This window comes from Apostichopus japonicus, chromosome 7 (genome assembly GCF_037975245.1).
Source record: "Apostichopus japonicus isolate 1M-3 chromosome 7, ASM3797524v1, whole genome shotgun sequence".
NCBI classification, from domain to species: domain Eukaryota; kingdom Metazoa; phylum Echinodermata; class Holothuroidea; order Aspidochirotida; family Stichopodidae; genus Apostichopus; species Apostichopus japonicus.
The window spans coordinates 22,420,642-22,443,120 of NC_092567.1; the positions used below are offsets into that span (position 1 = coordinate 22,420,642).

General features: G+C 37.2%; 1 protein-coding gene across 7 annotated transcripts in view; it reads right to left on the reverse strand.

Annotated features, from left to right (window-relative positions):
• Positions 1-1,961: 1,961 nt before the first annotated feature.
• Positions 1,962-22,479, reverse strand: part of LOC139969765 (uncharacterized) — a 69,401-nt gene continuing 48,883 nt past the window's right edge. For 6 of the 7 annotated variants that reach the window (XM_071975004.1, XM_071975003.1, XM_071975009.1 and 3 more), the window contains 4 exons: positions 14,055-14,242; positions 10,530-10,611; positions 10,006-10,170; positions 1,962-9,088 (listed from right to left, as the gene is read on the reverse strand). In XM_071975004.1, the coding sequence (XP_071831105.1) occupies positions 8,694-9,088; positions 10,006-10,170; positions 10,530-10,611; positions 14,055-14,242 (830 nt within the window). In that variant the 3' untranslated portion in view covers positions 1,962-8,693. The remainder of the gene's footprint in view (positions 9,089-10,005; positions 10,171-10,529; positions 10,612-14,054; positions 14,243-22,479) is intronic. The other variant, XM_071975011.1, reaches the window with a different exon arrangement.

Consider the following 22,479-nt stretch of genomic DNA (forward strand, 5'->3'; position numbering starts at 1 on the left):
CCTCGAAAATAAGAGAGAACTTTATTCCTGGTCATATATAACTCCCAGCAGATGAAACTTACATGACGAACTGTATACTGGTCTCACACGCAATGCCTTTAAAATTGTAATGCATTTTTCTATTGAAGAAAAAACCCCGAAAAAACTCTGTTACGTTTATCGTAATACACATTAATCAAACTGTTAGCATTGTAGTAGAGTGTATTTAGTTAAATTACAGGTATTATATTATTTCTCTCTCTCTCTCTCGCTAAAGGAAACGAACTGCAATCCCCCCCCCCCCCCCCCTTAACATTCAATATCGCTTATCTCAATTAGGTTTCGTAAAACAACCAAGAAGAGATTACAATTTCTACGAATTTCTACTTTATCTTACAGATGAAAGGCTTTGTAGTTATTTACATTTATATCCAAGTAACACAGCTAAGATAAATCCTCCCATCTATTCAAATATAGCGCCGTCACCAAATGGGTGTTTGGCGCTTACTGAGGGAAATTCCCTTCTCATAACCTTTTCGTCATTGAGATTCTGTTTCATATATTTTGACATGCATGCGGTATCAGATATTGAAAGGCGGTGGTATTATATGATGTACAGCACCTTACAAGTGTCATGAAGGTAAGAATTTATATCCCAATTTGGCAGAAATTTGCTGAAGTGACAAGATACCGGTATGAAACATTATGCGAAGGCTATAGTGAAAAAATATGAATTGTGGTAATATCGGCAGGATGTTATTGACACATGCAATTAAATCACAACTAGTTGCAATATCGCCCGTGAACAATGTACGTTTAACGTGGGATTTACGACGCAACAGCTTAGCCTAGGCAGGCATGTCTTTTTGTGCTGTTTTGTGTTGATAATGTTTAATTTGCAAATATGAATAGGAGAACCCCCCCCCCCCCCCCACCAAAAAAAAAAAAAATTAGCAAGTGTTTGAAATGACGCCATCGGGACGTAGCTATATGTATGTTTAATGAGACATGCGCAATAGAGTGTAATTTAACGGAGCGTGGTGCGTGTTGGTTAATGAGTTTACAACATAACGAATATGATTGATCGGGGAGTTTCCCTGTTTGTGTGCGTGTGTTTATGTACATTGCCACTTAACCTGAAAGTCGGTCGAGTTAGGTGGAGAGCATGAAAGGAGGGGCAGGAGGGTGCTGTTGGAAAGTTAGAAAATGCTAGTGTGGTCCTCTTAACCAAACTTGAGCACAGGGCGACCAGCTTTTTACGTGCAGACTATATTGTCCTTCATATCATATAACTGAGGGCGCAAATTATATTCACAAAATAGAAACGAATAACGAACGTTTTTTTTTTCCTTTATTTCCAAAACTGGAATTTTATTTTTATTTCTCAATGAATACATTAATCCATGTACTTAAATGTCATTAGGTCAGACATTTCGTCCCACCTCCAAAAAAAAAAATGTTGGTTATGATTAGTAACAATGGGGAAGAACAATCATATGCAGTCCACTCAAAAAAAGTTAACCATTAAATATTGAATATGATACAAAAAAACAAAAAAAAAAACATTGGTTACATGGATCAAAAGAGATTTCATTGTCCAATGCAAGAAATTGTCATGCGATTTATACCCGAATATTGTTGATAAATGAAATAATTAAATACTGAGAGGCCTTCCTCCCCCACCCCCTCCTACCCCACAAAAAACCCCTCCCTCACATACTCATGAAGACAGCAACTTTTTATTCACTCGCTGAAAGAATAATTATGCCACGTACATGTATAAATGCAATAAATACATGCATAAAATGCAACTTTAAAGATAGACCATGCATGTAAATCATATTTCAAATTGTTCCTAATTTATAATTAATTAATTAATTAGTTAATTAACTTTTTTTCTTTGTCAAAAAATTAAGCGATGCCTCGAAGACTACAAAACATTTCAGAAGCAAGAGAACAAAGAAATTGTCACAGGCAGCACGTTTCAGATGCTCGTTGCTTCCGGGGTTTATGTAAGCACCTGAAAATAAAATAAATAAACCTTCAAACCAGCAAATAATATGTTGTTCAAAGAACATTTTATCTTATTCCTATGAACCTTTTCAGATACAAACAACTTAAGGAATACCTGGGGAATACCACAAAAAAAATGGATGCAATTCAACTTCTTTTGAGACCCAACATATACCATCCTTTTGAACTTGTCACATTTCAAATAACATGCTTTCTGAATGTAAATACTACAGTAGAAACACATTTCGGGGCTAAAATTTCGAGATTCACGGAGAAGTTATTGGATTAAACTCATTGCAGTCCTTAAGTCACCAGTGGCACAAAAACTATGATTTGAATTATTAATTATGTCATGATGATAACAATACCATCTTCCTATAAGCATACCAAGTAGACAATATACAAGATGCCTGATCTACCGACATAACACTGTATTTTGATCAGCCCACATACAGGAGAACCAATCAATGAGAAAGGCAGTCAGTTTATACACAGTATTCTGATTAGCCCACACATAGTATTCTGACTAGCCCATACACCGATCAGCCCACACTCAGTATTCAGACTAGCCCATACACCGATCAGCAAATACACAGTATTCTGATCAGCCAACATACAGATTAGCTCATACATAGCATCCTGATCAGCCCACATACAGATCAGCCCATACACAGTATCCTGATCAGCCCACATAGTCATACACAGTATCCTGATCAGCCCACATACAGTGAGCAAGTCAGCCCATGCACAGCATGCTGATCAGCCCAGATACAGTGAGCCAATCAGCCCATGCACAGTATCCTGATCAGCCCACATACAGATCAGCCCATACACAGTATCCTGATCAGCCCACATAGTCATACACAGTATCCTGATCAGCCCACATACAGTGAGCAAGTCAGCCCATGCACAGTATGCTGATCAGCCCAGATACAGTGAGCCAATCAGCCCATGCACAGTATCCTGATCAGCCCACATACAGATCAGCCCATACACAGTATCCTGATCAGCCCACATAGTCATACACAGTATCCTGATCAGCCCACATACAGTGAGCAAGTCAGCCCATGCACAGTATGCTGATCAGCCCAGATACAGTGAGCCAATCAGCCCATGCACAGTATCCTGATCAGCCCACATACAGATCAGCCCATACACAGTATCCTGATCAGCTCACATACAGTGAGCCAATCAGCCCATACACAGTATCCTGATCAGCGGACATTTTGATCCAATCAGCTCTTACACATTCTGATCAGCCAACATACAGATCAGCCCATACACAGTATCCTGATCAGCCCACACACAGATCAGCCCAGACACAGTATCCTGATCAGCCCACATACAGAGAGTCAGTCAACCCATACACAGTATCCTGATCAGCCGACGTATAGAACCCAATCACCTACCCCCTCCCACCCCCACCATATCCCCCACTTTCAGCACACCAGCCCGTACAATAGACTAACAGCTGCTACTAACACAAGATATTTGGCACAGCATCCAGACCTTGGTTTGCTCAAGTCCGAACAGTTTCTTTTTTTCTTTGCATAGAATTTTAAATATTTCAAATACCAGTATTATTGTTTAACTCCAGAACTTTGAAAAGTCATAAAATTTGAAATCGATATTATAAAAATTTTAGTGAATGGAAGCAGACATACAAAAAAAAAAATGAAGAAACAAAAAGAAATATGGGTGCTAACAGTAAGAAAGAATGGTGACATTTCTACTGAAGTGTTTTTTCTTGAAGCTCAATGTTTTAAAACTCCACAAATAAAATAGATCTACCTCTCACAACATTTCTACTTTCAAGACATTACAATGCTGAAGAAAATCAAATTACATACTAATCTTTTTTTTTAAATCAAAAGTGTTTAGATCAATGTGTGTAAAAGTTCGCATAATAGGCCCCATCCCCCACCCCCCCCTCTTCGCTGTGATTCCCCTGTACGTTTGCCCTCCCCCCTCACTTCACCCTTCACCACGTCTTTTAATTTGCAATGCTTTTTTGGTAATACACCTCGTTATAACCATGAATGGAATTTAGCAATCTTGTCAGGTTTATTTATTTATTTATTTTATTTGACACTAAGAGGATCAGAAACCGTAAGGTTTTTGAGTACCAGTGAACATTGAAACATCAATTTTTTAACATATTAAATTGTGACCTCATAGCCCAGTTACTAGCTCATTTATCAACCTTAACCTCATCAAAATTATTATTATATAATAATAATAATAATATTAATAATAAAAAAAAAACATTTAACTGAAATAAATGGAGGTATATAGGTAGAAACTTTGTGCATCATGGACTTCTTGGAAACATGACTTTTAAGCAAAAAATCTTCTTTTTTTTATTTTAAACTCCTTCCTTTGCTGCCTGCCTTCTTGTATCAAAACAGTGCCAGCCAAAGTATTCATGCACATTTACATATTGGTTATGCATCAGCAATTCATGCATAAACATTACAAGATTCAAATATTTCCAACAAGTTTCAAAATCACAGTTAAATATTCCTTTAATAACAGTTACAAAAGAAAGAGACAAAATGAAAAAAAAAATGCATTTCTTACTCCAGAAAACAATGTGATATATTTACACCATCCCTTTTTATTTAGATCCAGGTTTGTCAATCTTCAACACTCCAGCTTTAAATACTTGAATATTCATGACAGCCTGTATCTCATTAATATTCATCACTACTACCACCAATTACAAAGGAGACAGCAAAGGTGTTTTCCCAAAAAAATCATAATTATAACAATAATAGAAAATACAGTAAGTTATTAAGGTATCTTTAATAGCAACACACACATCAGTACAATAGAAACTCACATTTGAGAGACACCATTTATCAACAATGATATGAGAAATTAGCTTAACACTCTTGAACATGGTCAAAGCTGGTGGTTTGGGATGTCCCCTCCCCCCCATTCACAATAATAGACTACCCCAGCATGCATATTCATACTTGTGTGTAGCCTTCATTGCCATGTAGTGTTAAGACTGACCTTTAAAAGAATATATTAATGCAACATGCAGATGAGAAGAGCACACATGTAAAACTGTTTTTTTTTTCTTTCTTAATTTCTCTCTCATTTCTTCAAAACAACAAAAGGTTTACAGAAATTGTATAAGGATCTGGATATTTTTTTGGGGGGGGGGGGGAAACAAAGAAAAGAAGACCAATAAAATACATGAGAGCAAATAAACACAAAAAAATAGGTTATTGCAAAAGAAATACAACAAAATACAACAAAACCAAAGAAAGTGAAGAAAATTAAACCACTAGGCATCAGACCATTGTTTATGCGTACAGGATATTAGGTCCTTCGTCAAAAGTGAAAGTTTACAGGTTTTGAAATAAGTAGCGTTTGTTTCACATTTACACAACTGTAATCTACAGAAAGTGGAAAGGTTTGAAACCTCCCCCCCCCCCCCCCCCCCAAAGTGTTGATGTTTGTATTGTAAATATACACACACCCCAAGCTTATAAACAAATCTGACTTAGACAAATTACACATAGTTGATTTCAAGTTAATCGCTGTATACCTAGGGTTTAAAGGGACTATGATTCAAACTTTTATCACATGCTTAAAACAGGAGTGGTTTTAAAATGAAAACGTTTCAGGATTTATCATCTGTTTAGGGTTGCGTTTTGAAATAAGAATTCACAAAAATTAGGGGAAGCTCATGTGGTGAGATGTTAGCCACCACTTAGCAATGTAATCTTTAGGTGAAAGTAAATAGTACACACCTTTTGAAAGGGGAATTGGGATGACATTACTATTTTGCAATTGATAAAATATGACTATTTCATATCAATTTTATAGTCTTGCATACCAGCCACTTTGCATTGATCAGTCAACTCAATTTTCAAAGGGCCATCTCTTAAAATTGCACAAGTTATTAACTTGTAATCTAGAATAGTTTGCCCTCTTTCTTACTTATCTAGCAAAGAGAAGAGAACAATTTAAAAAAGAGAGAAGAAAAAAGAAAAGGGCAAATATACAAAGTATGATAATAGGACAGACCTAAACTCATGCCAAATGTCAACAAAAGTAGAGCAAACTCACACGAAAAGCATGTACAAAAAGACTATATTCACAATAATACCTTCTATAGCGATTTGTAATGTTAGGATACTGAGCCTACACATTCTTTACAAACCATTTCTTGCAACTTGGTTTATATTAAGCAAATGAACAGCTTGTAATCTTATCGTCGTCAAAACGTTTTTAAGCCTTTTAAATCCGTAGCACCCACGCATGCAGGGTACGTTGTCAAGGTGAAATCTATACGAAGATCTGTTTACCCATTCAGCGAACGTAAAAAGAGGAAAATCAGAAGAAGGAAAAAACAAAGAGGAGGTTATTAAAGACAAAGTGAAAACACAGGTTTACTCGGAAGAAGTACAGACTAAATGAAATGTAATAAGCTGCTCGGTCTGTGAGAAAATAACTGTCGTCGAAGGGGGGGACAAAAGAGGAAAAATGTCCAAATGGTTAATATTTTCTCCGCCGATGGAAAATTGGGGGTAAAGAGATGAAGATGAGGAGGGTGCCTGATATCGTATTTACAAAATGAATATTATTAAGCCAAAAAAATATATATAATAATAATAATAATAAAAATAAAAATTGTAATAATAAACAAAATGTTAAGGGTTCCAACAACCCCCTCCCCTCATCAGTAAGCTTCAAGGGATAAAAGAAAGATAAAAGAGAAAAAAAGCTGGTGGATGTTATACACAAACAAAATAGTTGAAGAAATAAACACTGGTGTGTATAAACTTCATATTCCTGTCATGGTCCAAAAAAACAAAACAATACAAAATCATATTACAAATGTCTTCATGTTTGAAATTGTCAAGTTAGTTGTACCCAATATGTCCCATATATACAATCCCTTTTTTAAGGTTACAGACACTGAATTGTTTATCACCCCGCCCCCCCCCTTCGCCCTTCCTCCTCCACCCGCAACCAACCCTCCTTTACAACAGGGAGTGACCAATATAATGCCTTGTAGGTTTATGCTAATCTTGGTGATGTGGAAAATCAAAAACCAACATCCCCCCTTTTGTGGTCCAAATGCATTTTTTTCTTTTTCCTGCCAAATAATGGGCACGATAGATTATAACTTTATGCTGGTCTGGAATATTAATAAATAATAAGAAAAAAAAGAAGAAAATAATACGAGAACTGTGAAGTGCGGTTCACACAGCAAAGGAGAGAAACAAGAGGAAGCATGCATAAAAGCAAGCGACGATTCTGTTCTTATGCTCCCCACCCCCCCGCTTGAAATGGGAGGGGAGGTGCATATGAGGTAGTAATCCGAGAGAACAAGCCAACAAAACAAAATAATCCAAAAAATGGGTACAAATTAGATACAAAACAAGAACGTCTCTGATACAAAGTATGGATCCTATCGCAAAAAAAAACAATAAAAAAAAACATTATTTGTCGGTTTTCCTTGTTTTCTGTTAAGGTAGGATAACACTACCATGTCACAAAAGAACTAAAAAATAAAATCTTTCTGCCAGTTTTTGTTTTTCCCTTAAATAGTGAGAGGTAGGCTTCTAACATAAGATATGCCGGCGTCAAATCTTCAACAAAAAATGAGAAAACGGAGAAAAGAGAACGAGAAAAGAACAAAAATATATAGAAGAGGCAGAAAAGAAGAGAGATGGAGAACAAAAGTAGAATTCAACAAAGATGGCGGAGGAATAAGCCAATGTACGGTAAAATCACTACTTGGCAGCTATAAGGTGGCTGGGGGGGGAGGGTGTGTGGTTGGAAGAAACAATGAACAAATTGTAACGTGAAACAATAATGAGGGGTTTGGGGAGGCGACAAAAAGCCCATCCTTATTTTGGTCTTTGAAACCTTGTAAGCTATTTACAAAACTAAAACATATCAGCCAAGGCTTGCATTTCAAGAACATTTACAGTAAAAATGAACAAAGCAAAAAAAAAGACCACTTTGTGATACATTTATCATTTTCAATGAGAACAATCACCCAAAACAAAGCCTTACAGCTAAAGAAAGAAAAAACAAAAAGGATGCATAATCATGCCAAAATAAAACATTTCTTCTTTTTAAATCTTCTTCTATCTGAGGTAGTAGCCCACCAGAGTGTTTTAAGTGTGTTTTTTGCTTACCCAATAAATGCTTAAGTGTGACCCTACAAAGCAAGTCAATTTGGCCGGCGATAAACAAGAGAAACGGAGGAAATAAAAGGGAGGGGGAAAACGTGAACGTTCTGACATGTGGTAAAAGTTTCAATTCAAGATCTTCCGCGCTGACTTAAATTACCATTTTCAGAGTGGTATAGTGTAGGTTATATATTGCAGCAGTCCTTACGTACTTTTTTTCCTCAAAGCTGAAGCTAGCTTGTTATTAGGACCGAGCTTGCTATCAGATGAGAAAAAAAAACGAGGAAAAAAAAAACAGAGATAAATACACCCACTATTAAAACCAGAGAGTACAGTACCTATTCGTAAATTGGTGAATAACTGAGAAAACGAGACGTATACCACCAAACTCTTTCCTTCTCCGGGAGCTCACTGATCCATCAAATTGGAACGGAGAAGCAGGAGCAATCCACTCAATTCCCGCCCCCACCCCCTTTTTGGTTTTCTTCTCGTTTTCTTCTGGCGTAAACGAATGTGCCCATCTCGTAGATCGGATTGAGTTTATCCCTGGGAAGACGGTACCTGGTCTGGGTTGACCATCGTCGGCATGCCTTGCACCTCGTATGCAGCCATAGCGGCGGCCGCCTGTTGGGGGTTCAACGCAAACCCGCTCGGAATCTGGAACGAGGGCGCTGTCGAGGTCGTCATGGGTGACGACTTCATGAGCGGCTCGTTGTCGCGAGAGTAGTAGACGTGACGGACCTCCTGGCGTTTCTGTCTCATCAGGGCTTTGTATTCGCCGACCTTCAGTTTCTTACCGTCGATGATGCAGGTCCTCTTGGGACGAGGGCGGTATTTGTAATCTGGATATTTCTCTAGGTGCTGCTTGCTGAGACGAGCTTGCTCTTCGTAGTATGGTTGCTTCTCCGCGTGATTCATGGTCTTCCATTTTGATCCTGTAGGACGACAGAAGAAAAATATCCGTAAAATAGACATCCTTAAAAAGGTCCACGCGTTAGTTATCCAAGGTACAGACACTGTGTGTTTTGTGCAACCGGTACATGTACAAAGGTATAGCCCTTAAAATTGGGAAATCTAATGAAAACCTTGCACAAACCCCAAAACGGCAAACAAATTGAAAGGAATCAGGGAATTTCTGTTAAAATGAACCAAGAACAGAAGCTACCCCCACCCCTCCTTTATTATCCTCTTGGTTTTCAAATGTTCTGTCAGCAAAGTCCATACAGTAGTGGCCTCCAAGAAGCTGCACAGTTGCTGCAGACTCTATTTGCTGGCATATTTTAGTGAGGGCTCTATTAACTGTACCTGTTATGTACCTGTAACTGTACTGGCCTAACACTGCACTGTTCATGGCAAAACGAACCTAACCATCTTCCTTTCTTCCAAACTATGTGATATATTAATCTCTGTAATGATCAACTCTACCTAACTATGTAACCCAAGAAAACTGTTTTCCCATTTAGGAGATATCAGGGTTTAAAAGTCATATAAATGGGCGGCCATTTTGTCCATCTGTAATGTCATAGTGCCAAATAGAAGTTTAAGTCTGTAATATCTCCCTTGTTCTTCTTATCCCATTTTCAAAGAGTTATGTTGTAAACAGTGTTGCAACTGAAACCAACGTCGCTGTTTGGTCAACGTCTAAAACTGCAATATCCTTTATTCAACGTTAATTTGCAAATCAACTTTCTATGAAATGAACAAAACCTTTATAGCAGAGTAGAACATTTGGCTCAACAATGTCAGGTTTAGAATTTGCTGAGAACCCCCCCCCCCTTCCCCGATATAGTACTAAATTAATTACGCAAATTATGATAATTATGCAAATTACCATGGCGATTGGTGAACTTACCTAATATCTTACTAATGTTAGAGTTGTGCATATCTGGGTGTCGTGCTAAAATCTTTCGCCTCTCCTCTTTGGCCCAGACCATGAATGCGTTCATCGGACGCTTTATGTGCGGTTTACCGGCTTCAGACTTCCTTGCGTCGCGGTACATCCGGGCAATGGTACCTGCTATTAAGAAGAGAATACAGCATGTCAATGCAGCTAAAAACAAAAGCTAGAGCCCTGTGCCACACGCCAGCTCGTAAAACAACAAAAGTGCTCGCTTTCAATCTTACGGGGCCAACATTCCCAAAACCCCATCATTCCCCTATAGATAAGGAACTTTGTTAACAGTTGGGTAATGAATGGATGGGAGAGAACAAAGTCATTTGTGCCTGAAAGTTCCCCCCCCCCCAAAAAAGAGGCACTGCTGGTCTCTATTGACATCGTTAACTCAGCTTTGCTGTGCCGCAGCGGGATTTTTTCAGCCCCTTGCGCGACAATGCTTGAGAATGAAGAGACAAGGCAAATGTCTGACAGGAACTCACATTTATCGACCTGAACGTCTACTTTGGGTCGTTCATCCTCATCTGTCAAATCAATGATAAGATTCCTTCGACTTTGCATCGCCTGTTGAAGACGGAGAAAAAAATAAAATTACAAACTTTTGTTTTTGATTTTTGATCTCCTCAACACACACGCATTAATATCTTTTAACAGTTCTGCACACGATGAACATTGTAAATTTTCGAGACACAAAAATATTAAACATTAAATGATAACTAGGATATAAAAATAGACAGAATATTAATATAGTCCAACAAAGAAGAAAACTTTGTAAAATTTCATTATGTATGTCAAACAAAAAAGGGCAAGATAAGGAGAAAAAAAAGAGTAAAAACAGGAGGTCAATGTCAGAAAGAATCATATCACAATGTATGTTATGGCAACCCTGATTGTATGGCAAACCTCTACATATATCCACAATCCCCCCCATTTATAAAATACTGCATTCATGTATAGCACCCTCTAATCTGCCAACCAGCTCTGTTATGTCAAGGCACTGGAATAGCCAGCCACTGTTTGACCTTGTTTACTGTTGCTGGTGTGTGTCTGTGTGTGTTGTGCATTAGGAACAGTGCATTTTTCCCTGAGGCTTTTGCATGCATTTAAATGCTGAAAGACACTTCCAGAGGTTACACACAGGTAAAGAGGAGAAGGAAGAGTGTCACAAGAGAGAATCATATGGGTGGGAGAGAGGGAGTTTTGAGAGAAAATTGAAAAGCTGGCAGGATTGATCTTTATCTACAAAGTATACTAGAATCACTTTGTTTTAAAGGGATGTAACACTAATATTAAAATATGATATTGCACACCCCATCTCGAAATGGTGTCTATAAATTCACAATATACGGTTGATCGAGGGGTAAACGTATTTTTACTCTGATCCAGGAAGTGGACCACAGTAGGGGTGGGGGGGGGGGAAGGGGGGTCTGTGATGTCATTATGACAAAAGTACTTCTCAAAAGCTTTCCTTTCCTGCTCTGTCATCTTCTCATCGATTTATTCTCGAACTTATGAGACGTTTGTAATGCCCTGCTTAGTAAATAATCATTTTAGAAATTTCATTGATATGCAAAATTTTTTTTTTTTGTAGAAATATTTGTTTTTTTCCTTATGTGGTTAAATAATTAAGATACTCATTGAGCGACACTTCAACTTTAATTGCTCAATTGCCATGACGTTTAATATGCTGTTTGCCAAATGCACTCACAAAATACCACCGATTTGAAAAAATTCATTTCATTTGCCATAAAAGTTGCTATTGGGGATATGGTTTTGACCTGAATATCCAGAAACTTTTTCCAGCAATTTTGCTATTAGCAACCAAATTCAGCCACCTGAATATCCTTTTAATCGATCTAAAGTAGATTCTATGATTCTATTTCCGCACAATTTCTGGACTTAACTCGATACCAAATTAATGCCCTTCATTATTAAAGTTCAATGTTTCAAATAAGGAAGTTAAAGGCACAAAATTTGAACATCCATATTACAGGATGATTTAAGAAGGACTTTTGTTTTGATGTCCAAGATTCAAAACTACAATATGAAATGTTTCCTGATAGGGTAATTAGGGTCAGTATTGACGAGCTTAGCGTGCATTGACTCCAAAGTATGACCTGATTAATTCGCAGATGACCTTGCAAGGGTCCTACCTGTACCGCGTAAGATTCGTCAGAGATGTTCAATTTGTGATGCGCATAAGGTTGGCATTTTATATTCATTTTTGAATAGTCAAATGATTAATTTATTTCAGAATACTGCAAATATCAGCGTGTCCCTTTACGTCATCTGCCACGGTAAGCAGTTAGTTTCGTTATAGAGCATTTTCCAGCTTGGTTTTTTATTTAAAAGCAACTTATGTTACCCCTATCAACATAATTGACAAACCTACCACCTACCAAGCTTCAGGTTCATGGACTATTGTAAAGGGGGTTAACAATTCCTGTATCAAACACAACACATTTCAACATTTAAAGACATGTTAGCTACATAATTATATCAACATTTACTAATTTAATTGTACCAAGTAAAATTTCTAATATTCCTTTGATAATTTCATTCTACCGGTTGAATGTTTTTGCCTAACATCGACAAACAGTGCAGACCCTACGATTTTAGTAATATTAGCAACCTTTCTGAGAAAATATACCATCTAGCCGTAGCTGGCCAATGGATCTGTACCAACAAAGTCTTAGGCTTTGAGTACAGCAGTTCTGTATGTTGCTGTACTGGACGAATCTAACCGTAATACATTAGTACAGGTAATTACCGACTTCGCGATCCACGTTATAGTCATTGCCAACATTGCAATCCGTGGTCTCCCTCAGAATTTTGCAAGGTCTGTAAAAGTGACTCCACAGTTTACACTAACTTGATTACATCATCAGTGCTGGTGTGTAAATGTTAACGTAAATCCATTTTTTTTTTTAAATTCTAATAACTCAACCAGACTCACCATGTTGGTTTTAATTCATATATATATATATATACATGACAGAGCACTCTAGATAATATCCAATACCATACTTCTGGCCATGATACTCTCGTTTTCCTGTTGAGGTTTTTGTTTCATATGAGGAAATGACCTGATGGTCTGGGTGTTAGACTAAGTAGTCCAGTCACTTTCACGGTCTGGGTGTTAGACTAAATAGTCCAGTCACTTTCATTTAACCACTGCCATTGTACCATACATACTGTGTTATAAAAAAAACCTCTCAAAGTGATGAACACATGATTACATGCATCTTTAATTAAATACTACTTTAGATATTTAGAAGGTCAGCATATATGCTAGCTCAGAGAGGACTACCATAAATGTTTCAAAGGATGACCTTAAAAGGTATCATTTTAGTCTTCATTTGTCCACGAAAAGAAAATATTTGAGTGCTTGATGTTTCCATGGATACGCAGGTTTTCAAGACATTCTCCTATAAAGTATAGATGTTAATTCATTGGAACGCTCTAATGCTACACTGATGTCGGATCCTCAATGCAGGCCTCAATGTTACAATGTTAACCTGTTCTTTCATACATGCTAACAACTCAACCAACACAAGTTCTTTGAACTTCACTCCAACAAACAGACGACCATCCTTGCTTAGATGACATTAAATACCACCTGTCCTTGAAAATATGTTACATTATATGCATGTCATTCGAGGCCATAAAACTCTTGTTTATTTTCTTGCGTAGTGAGATTTGCGGCGGTCGCATCCGAGGAACCGATCTAAATGTATGTGTATTTATTAGACTATGTAGACTATTTACTTGATGAACCAACCCTGTTTAGAGGGTAATTTCTCAAACATTAAAAATCCTATAAAAATACTTTATAATCACTGTAGAAATATAGATTTGTTTTTAGAAATATATATTTTTTTTAGAAATACCTTTTTTTTTTTAAAAGGTCTACAATATCAAAACTAATTTTCTGCTTAAAGTCATCCTTTAAAGGGGAATAAAGGATCATAAAAAAATATTAAAAAAGGCCCGAATTAGTTAAATACCATTGTGGAATCTTCATCCTCTTCGCTGCTATTGCCGTAGTTGGATTCGCTCCCCGAGGCCACTGTCTCACCGTTGATCAATTCGTGGCTTTTACCGAACAGCTGACCGGTCAGGGCGTCGACGGCAATCTTCTCTTTATCTGTCGGTGACTGGCTTGGTGAATGACCGCTGATTGCGTATTCAGTACCTGTCGAAGAAGAAGAAGAAGAAAAGGAGCCCGAGGAGTTAAAAGATGGCCGATAAAAATGAGAATATTTCAGGGGGCGAAGAAATGACATTATTCATCGTTTCAAAGTTTCCATAAACTTCAAAAAACTGAAATGTAAACTGTCTTTCTACATCCCACGTTATGACTCTACCGAAATCGACTGACCGTAAATCGACCTTTTCATCTGCGGTCGGGACGGTACGGCGAAGATCAGCTGGGGACTGACAAAATTCAGTCATCTTATAAAATCGTACAGCCAGACAAAATTGAATGCTACTTTAATACACAAAATAACATTTCATTGCTTAAAAGAAATAAATAAAATAAAAAATGAATAAGAAAAAAAATAAAAAATAGAATTGATACAACACTGGATTATTTGAAATTTAAGGTTCAAAGACATGCAATGAGTCTACATCATATCATTGATCTAACCTTAAAGGAGCTTTCCCGATATTAAACAATGAAATAAACTAGAGTAGCCATGGAGACAAATATCACCAGCACTCAAAAATTCTTCTCTTTTCTTGGTTCAGCAACAAAATCAAGATTGGAGCTAAAGCCAGATGTCCTATAAGTCCTGATACTTTTGGTTGATTTTGCAGAATTCTTTAAACACCATATACCGCCACGCATGCAATCACTCATGCACGCACCCACCCACCCACCCAACCACCCACCCATCTTGTATTCTACTTTCAACTATTCAAGTTTTCCTGCTTCTAATTAGAAAGATGTGAATATTTGTAATAATCTCAATCAATGTCCATCCCGGCATGAACCGATCTTCATAATACTTGTACGACCCCTCTGCTCCGCTGACAAGAGGCTGATCCTGTATGAAGGTCAACGTGATTACGTGTTATAGAGGCCGACCGTACTGTTTACGTTCAGATACATTCCTCTTCAAAAAACATCTGCCTTTCCAAGGGGGGATATTAACAATTATTTTGAAGAAGGTTTTGCCTTATACACACGTCTGACCCTTTTGTTATTTCAGCCCACACTTTACAACAATTTCACATCCTGTAACATCCTGCTCAAACATTCATTGCAACTCCTCATTGAAGTCTATTCAAGTCTAAACAAAAGTTTTGAAAATTGATTTTTTTTCTTCTTCATCTAAAAATCATCCTTTGTATTTTTCTTACAATTATTTACGTTTTTCGTCGTCTTTCCGTCGTTTTGTAAACGATCGCGGAGGATACGAGAGAGAGAGAAATCGTCCGGAGATGACAAAAGGTATCACAGATGTAAACAAAACTCAATTGTGCAAGGGTTATGATTCATAGCACGAAAGGAAACAGCCGAGATTTTGAACACAGCATCACTGGTCAAATCGTCGATGGTTGGAATCTATTAACAGCACCAAGTACCCTTAGAGATTATTCATAGATTGTAGTAATCTGGGAATTGCTTAACACTTTTAGGTGTGTTGTGATATTGTTTTGGAGTAGGCTTACTGTACACGATTATCGGGGGTGTGTTTAAATAAAAAATTGCTGTGTCATGCCTATTAACTTTCTCCAATCTTCTGGCTAACAAAACTTCGGGACTATCAACATTTTTTCCACACTTTTAGGGGCTTCTAAAAACAAGTTGGGTCAGTATCGTTTGGAATTATACACTTGGGGAATAACCCGACTCTTTTCTAGTCAAACTGTTGGCAACGTAGGGTTTAGTCGCTAAATTTCGCATCCAATGTTAACCTCCACAAACTAGACTATTGCATAATGTTCATATATTGAGTCTAGTTTCTTGTCAAATACTGATAACATTGGTAACATTCTGTGTGCAAGAAAGGGTGACTAATTGCTCTATTGAAGTACAAAATTTACCCATTTAGCATATTATACCAGTTAAAATATTCACTGTAGTCACCAGTACTTAACCCCTCTCCCCCTCCCCCACAACAAAAATATGCTATAAAATCAAACTTATGTAAAAACTTCCAACATTGCAGCTATCATCCAAGCAATCCTTTCCCCTACTCTCCTACCCCCCCCACCACCCACCTCTCCCCGACCCCCTAAATTTCAATTTATGCACTGAAAGATAGTTTAGTTATTGTTACAGTAAATGCATGGTTGGAGCTGTTAGCGACAGACCCCTGCTTACAAGTATAAGGTGCAAACTTCCAAACTGTAATATATAATACATCTCCTGAGGCTATTATTGAGCCTGGGGAAAGAAGCAGTCGAAATTCTACCATATTAAATAAAAGTCCTTCTGATAGTGCATACAGTTCACTACATGTATATTCCAGGGAATATAAATGCCTGATCATCGAATCCTCATTTTTGGTTCTCAGAAAGAAGAAAGATCAAACAGAAAAAAATAGGAAAAAAAATTCTTCCGCAAAAATATTTGAGATCTCTTTTCAACATTTCCTGGTAGGGATACAGTTACAGCCTCATCGCGTAATTTTTGCTTTTCTTTCATTTGAGTCGAATATTAATAAAAAAAATATAAAAATAATAATAATAAAATATTGCACTGAGATGCGTGTCTGTTACGTGTCTTTATGTTTCCTGCTGTTTGCATATATATATACTTCTCATAAGTACAAATCACTCAAAAAAGTTTTAATAATTCTATAATAACGCGATTCGTTGTACCTTGAATAGATGCCACGACATTCGATTCCGTATAGGGGCAAAAGTCGCGAATATTCATTGTTAAGTACCTTAAATTACCACGATGCGAATTTATCGATAACGTGGGGAAATCGTTCCTGAGATGAACCATCTGTACGATAAATTTGCATCATCTGCGATACTTTTATGTAAACGGCGGGAACTTCCCAACATTTCCTGTTACTTTTGATGGCGTAGCAAAACACTACTATAGGAGGAATAGCTTGTACGGTAGAAACACTATTTCACTGACTAATAGGTTGAATTTAGGCAGAAAAATTCTAAAATAATAAACAAAAATTATATGATGTAGACCAGTAAGGTACTTTCTATCAATCTATGACACTTTAAAAAAAAAAAAATTCTTAGAAATGACCCCTTTGTAACTTCCAAGGCTCGACACTGAAAGTGACTGGACAACTTAGTCTATCACACACAGAACATGAGGCCATCCTGTTGAGATACAAATACAATGCTCTAATAACATACTATACTATACAGAAAATTGTACATGGCGTAGAAATGGCATCCAGGGATTGTTCTGTAGGTACAGTAGGTCATATGAAGTTAAAAGAACAAGTTTTGACCCAGTTATATATAGAACTTATAACAAACTGGATTAACAATAAATGTATTTAAGGCCCTGCTTGCTGAAGAAGCCAATGTCATCCTACCAGAGATAAACATATTTTACAAGCTGAAAATCTTGAAAAACTGGGGAATATACTGTAGCGCTTTCAGTACATAGAACTACTATCAAATTGTATTCTCTTGCTTGGGCTATGACGCAACCAAGACAAAAATTCTCCCAACCATTTTAAAAAGGTAATGTGTGTGTACAATCCGTGATATACAAGTATGGTGTTAACCAAATTACAGCCTTCATGAATATGCATAAAAAAAAAAGCACAAACAAGGTGTACCAGGTTTTGTGAGATTTTGCTTGTTTACAAACCCGATTTGCAGCGATGTATAACAACACTGCAAGGACAAATCTTTAGCAATCTTTGTAGTTTCAAACCGGCTGGTTTGATGATGCTATGGCTAACAACAAGCCATAAACAAGACCAGGCATTACACGCAGAAAACCGATGCCCGATATCACGGCGCATATATTAGCTTTGTTTTCTAAAGCGAATTCACAATTATACAGAACAAAAGTGGTACTAGTCATAGATATAATTTCAAAAAAAGGCAAGATCACACATGCTGGTACTCTGACAAACTTCATTCCACCACTGAAATTGGCAAAGAGATTAACCATATTTTGTAACAAAAATCATTGTGATTTGTTCAAAAATTTAGGTTTTGCTTTTCAAAACATATTTCAACAACCATCAGCTTTTTTGTGTTTGTGTGTGTATGTGGTTAATTACCGATTTTAACCAATTGTGGTGTAATCAACTTTTTTATATTTAATCAATTTATTATACTGGACAACTAAGTATGATAAGAGCACTGGGTTGCTTCAAGTGATGGATAAACCAGCAATGTACCAGCAATGAAAACTAATTATTTTTCTTTGCGCACGAAAAACCAAAATCCAAACAAAACTGTTGATTATTTAATTTATCAATAAACTGTAACAAAAGCAGCAAATTATGACATTGCACGGATATCTTTCTTTCGGACTTTCATTTGAGCACTAAAATTTTTTACAGAAGTATAACTGTATAGATTTTAGTACATAATATAGTATATGTATACCTATACAGCATGTTATTCTCCCAGCTGATACTGTGGCTCATTCTAATGTCTGTGTATTAGACTACATAGTCCAGTCACTTTAACTAATGATGGAACCTCAGCTGTTTTAAAGGGTCATTTGTAAAAAAAAATTCAAAGTGTCATCGAACTACAACCTGGCTTGAATTGGGTTTTTCCCCTTTTCAAACAATGTCTAATATTCTATCTAAAGGTCAACCTCTAATTTTTAAGTTCAACAACTTCTGAACATCAGAGAATTATGTGGACGGTCTGAAACTCCTCCACAATATCAATTCAGTTATAAGTTTAGCAAAAATTTAGAGCACTAACGTATGGTACCATGTGCAATTTGTTCCTCTCTGGTACATTCGAGGTATTTGTGACCCACTCTCACAACTTGAGTCCTTCAAATAAATTTACGTTGATCACTGACGATTATGACACAAGACAAATGAGTTCTCTTGAATTAAGTTGTTTTCACGGCTGCATTGCCCCTGTAGCAAGTTTAATGTTTGGTGAGAAAAGTCGGTGCATTATTTTTCAAGTTGGCATTCACCCATAGTGTACACATGTAAAGCTTGCAAGTTTTTCTTTGCAGTGTGACACAATGAGTCTTGTCTATTTTAAAAAAAAAAAAAAAACAAGCAACAAGATTAATCAAAACATTCCAGAGATTTACTTGAGCTTGGAAGTAAACAAGCACAATAACTTAAAGAAGAAAAAAAAAAGGAAAAAAAATTCTTCACAAAAGTTAAGAGGAGAATAGTTTCCACCCTCTAGGGGGGAGAAATATATTTGTTACCTCAGACAACAAACTTGCAAATATCTCTTAGACTGAGTGTGTCTGTGCTTACTGTAGATGTGGTAGTTATATGAGTTCAGTGCCATTAGAGTAGTGCAACAGACAGGGTGGAAGGATATATATAGGTATCAACTGATATACAAAAACCCCCAATGAGAAACGGAGATCCTCAGGGAACGAAGGAGTGAGCTATTTGCCCTGTTGTTACCCTCAATGGCATTCCAATTATTTCATAACAACAACAACAATAGAATTACCATCGCAGCATTTGATTGTTTGTGATCAGATCAGAGGACGGTAGGACCCTGTTGTTAAATCCACCATATGACTGATGAGCCATTTGATATATATATATATTTATATATATATATATATATATATATATATATATATATATATATATATATATATATATATATGTATATATATATATATATATATATATATATATATATATTTATATATATATATATATCACCGTAAATTTATCTCTTGACTGCCCCACGCATCGTCTTTCCTGTACCTTTCACATATAATTCGGTACATATACAGTATGTAGCACAATGGATATGCCAACCTTAAGTGGGAGGTGGGAGAAGTGGGAGGAGTGGATTAAGTGGGTTGCTGGTATGATTGAGAGTGAAGCTGGGGATAAGAGTAATGGGGTCAAGGAGTGCAAGATAGGGACAAGGAAACAACAGGAAGGGGCTAGAGGAAAGAGAGGAGGGACAAGGGCATGGAGGGGGGCATTGAGGGATATCTGTCAAGGAAAGGAGCAGGGGGAAGGATAAAGAGGGAGGGAAGGGATGTACAGGAAAGAAAGAGGGGAAATATGCTAAGAAGTAGATAGAAGTAGATACATACCCTCCCCTCACCCACTCCCCCACCCACCCTCTCCCACCCTCCCTCTTTATGTGGCTGGGCTATTGACAAAATATGTATATCTATATATATATATATATATATTAGTATGCACTGCAGGTTTTCCATTTTTGCTGGCCATAGATAAAGTAATAACTCACGATGAATGACACATGACTGCAAGCTCTGGACTTTGTAAATTTCCTCCCCCCCCCACCCCCCACTATTCAATCCATTTTTCCAGAATTCCTTTCCAGTATATGTAATATTGTAACAGTCAAGGTTTTATATACTGTATGTAGGTATTAAGCATGATCCTTTGAACGGAATGAAACTTCTAAATGCTGCATTAAAAGAATCCCAAAATCTGGTGGCCTTCGTATATATTACCATAGTAACACGGCTTTGTACCGTACTGCGTAACTGGTAGGAGAATGCCTGTCGTATGTACACGTTACACCGGCTGAAATTATTGGTATGCAACATAAATATATATATAGCTTAAGCTACAGTGTAAAAAGCAGTTCAACATCACTGTTCCTTACTTGTGGGTCACGGCTGAACGAGGGATACGATAGTAGGTTTGCCTTAACAATTAAACATCAACAATGAACACACAGAAGAATTAAGGCCTGTCAGGGTATTTAAATTTTGTCTCTATATATAGCTCTGTTGTTACTTTATAGAATACTTCATACTTCATAGAATTTCAGCTAGTGTACAAAACCTTCTATACATCTCTTACAGTTGTCAAAACAAGTATATTTTTTTGCAATTGCAATACACATTTATACGAACAGATTAAATAATTACTCCCTGCCTGTGGCATATTGGATCCTGGTTAATTTGCATGTAAGAATCTGGGCAGAATCCTTTCTTTGGTTCGGATTGAGCGCTCTTGCAACACCGATGTGAAATAGTTGAATGAACTTGCGGAATATTTTGCATTATGCAGGTTTAAGCAGTCTTCAGGGAAATGTAATGGGTTACTTTAAGGTACCACCATACCACCAAGTACCATACCTGCAAGAAAATTGTCCCGAGATGTGTTGCTTGTTGTCGAGCCATATGTACTGTATGTTTGTCATAGTCCTTCATGATGACACAACGGAGCAGATCAGATTTCGTTTTCAAGGTGCGCCCGCCGCGTTATAATAACATGCATGAAATGTTGTTATAGTTTGAGCTAATACATGCTGTGATTAGTCAATGTACATGCAGTATACATACTCTTGCTTTGAATATAACCTCATCACAAATGAAGTGTCAAAGCACACGTTAAGATGGGGAATAAATATGGGGGCAGGAGGTGGGGCTAGAGAAAAGGTGTGGGGCTTTGGAAAGGAGTGGGCTAAGGGAAGGGGTGGGGCTTTGGAAAGGGTGGGGCTTTGGAAAGGGGTGGGGCTTTGAAAGGGGGTGTGGCTTTGGAAAGGGGTGTGGCTTTGGGAAGGGGTGGGGCTTTGGAAGGGGTGTGGCTTTGGAAGGGGTGTGGCTAGGGGAAGTGGTGTGGCTTTGGAAAGGGGTGTGGCTTTGGAAAGGGGTTGGAGCTAGGGGAAGGGGTGGGGAGTGGGACTATGACTATGATCTAGTAGACAGCAGGTCTCTTAACATATTCCTTCCATCAGTTCAATGCTACGTACAGTAAATTGTTTCATGAATGTGCACATCTGAAAGTCATGGTTTTTCTCTCAAATATTTCTTAAAGGCCGACTTAAGGCATCAGTTTAGTCATATATCCAAGAAAGAGGAAAACTTTTAAATCTCTGGAATGCTCTTTTAAGACTAATATGATGATGATGATGATGTCTGCTCTTCAGTGCAGGCCTAAATATTCATGATAAACCATTGTTTTTATTCATTCTTATAACAAACTCCACCAATCCAAGTTCTTTTAACTGAATATTTAAAGACCAGAGCACCTTTGAATGATATTCAAATACCTTTGTCCCTGACAATTTTTTATATTTTTTTAAGTATTGCAAACAATCACATTTGAGGCCTTAAAAAGTAAATGTTTCTCCAACTAGTTTTGTGTTGCAATGGAAGTCAGTACTGAACTAACGGTCTGTATATATATGTTAGACTTCACAGTCCAGTCGTTTCAACTGATGATCCTCAGCTATTTAAAGGGAGGATATTTCTCTAATATTACAAAGTAAATGTTTCTCCAATGAGTTTTGTGTTGCAATGGAAGTCAGTACTGAACTAAC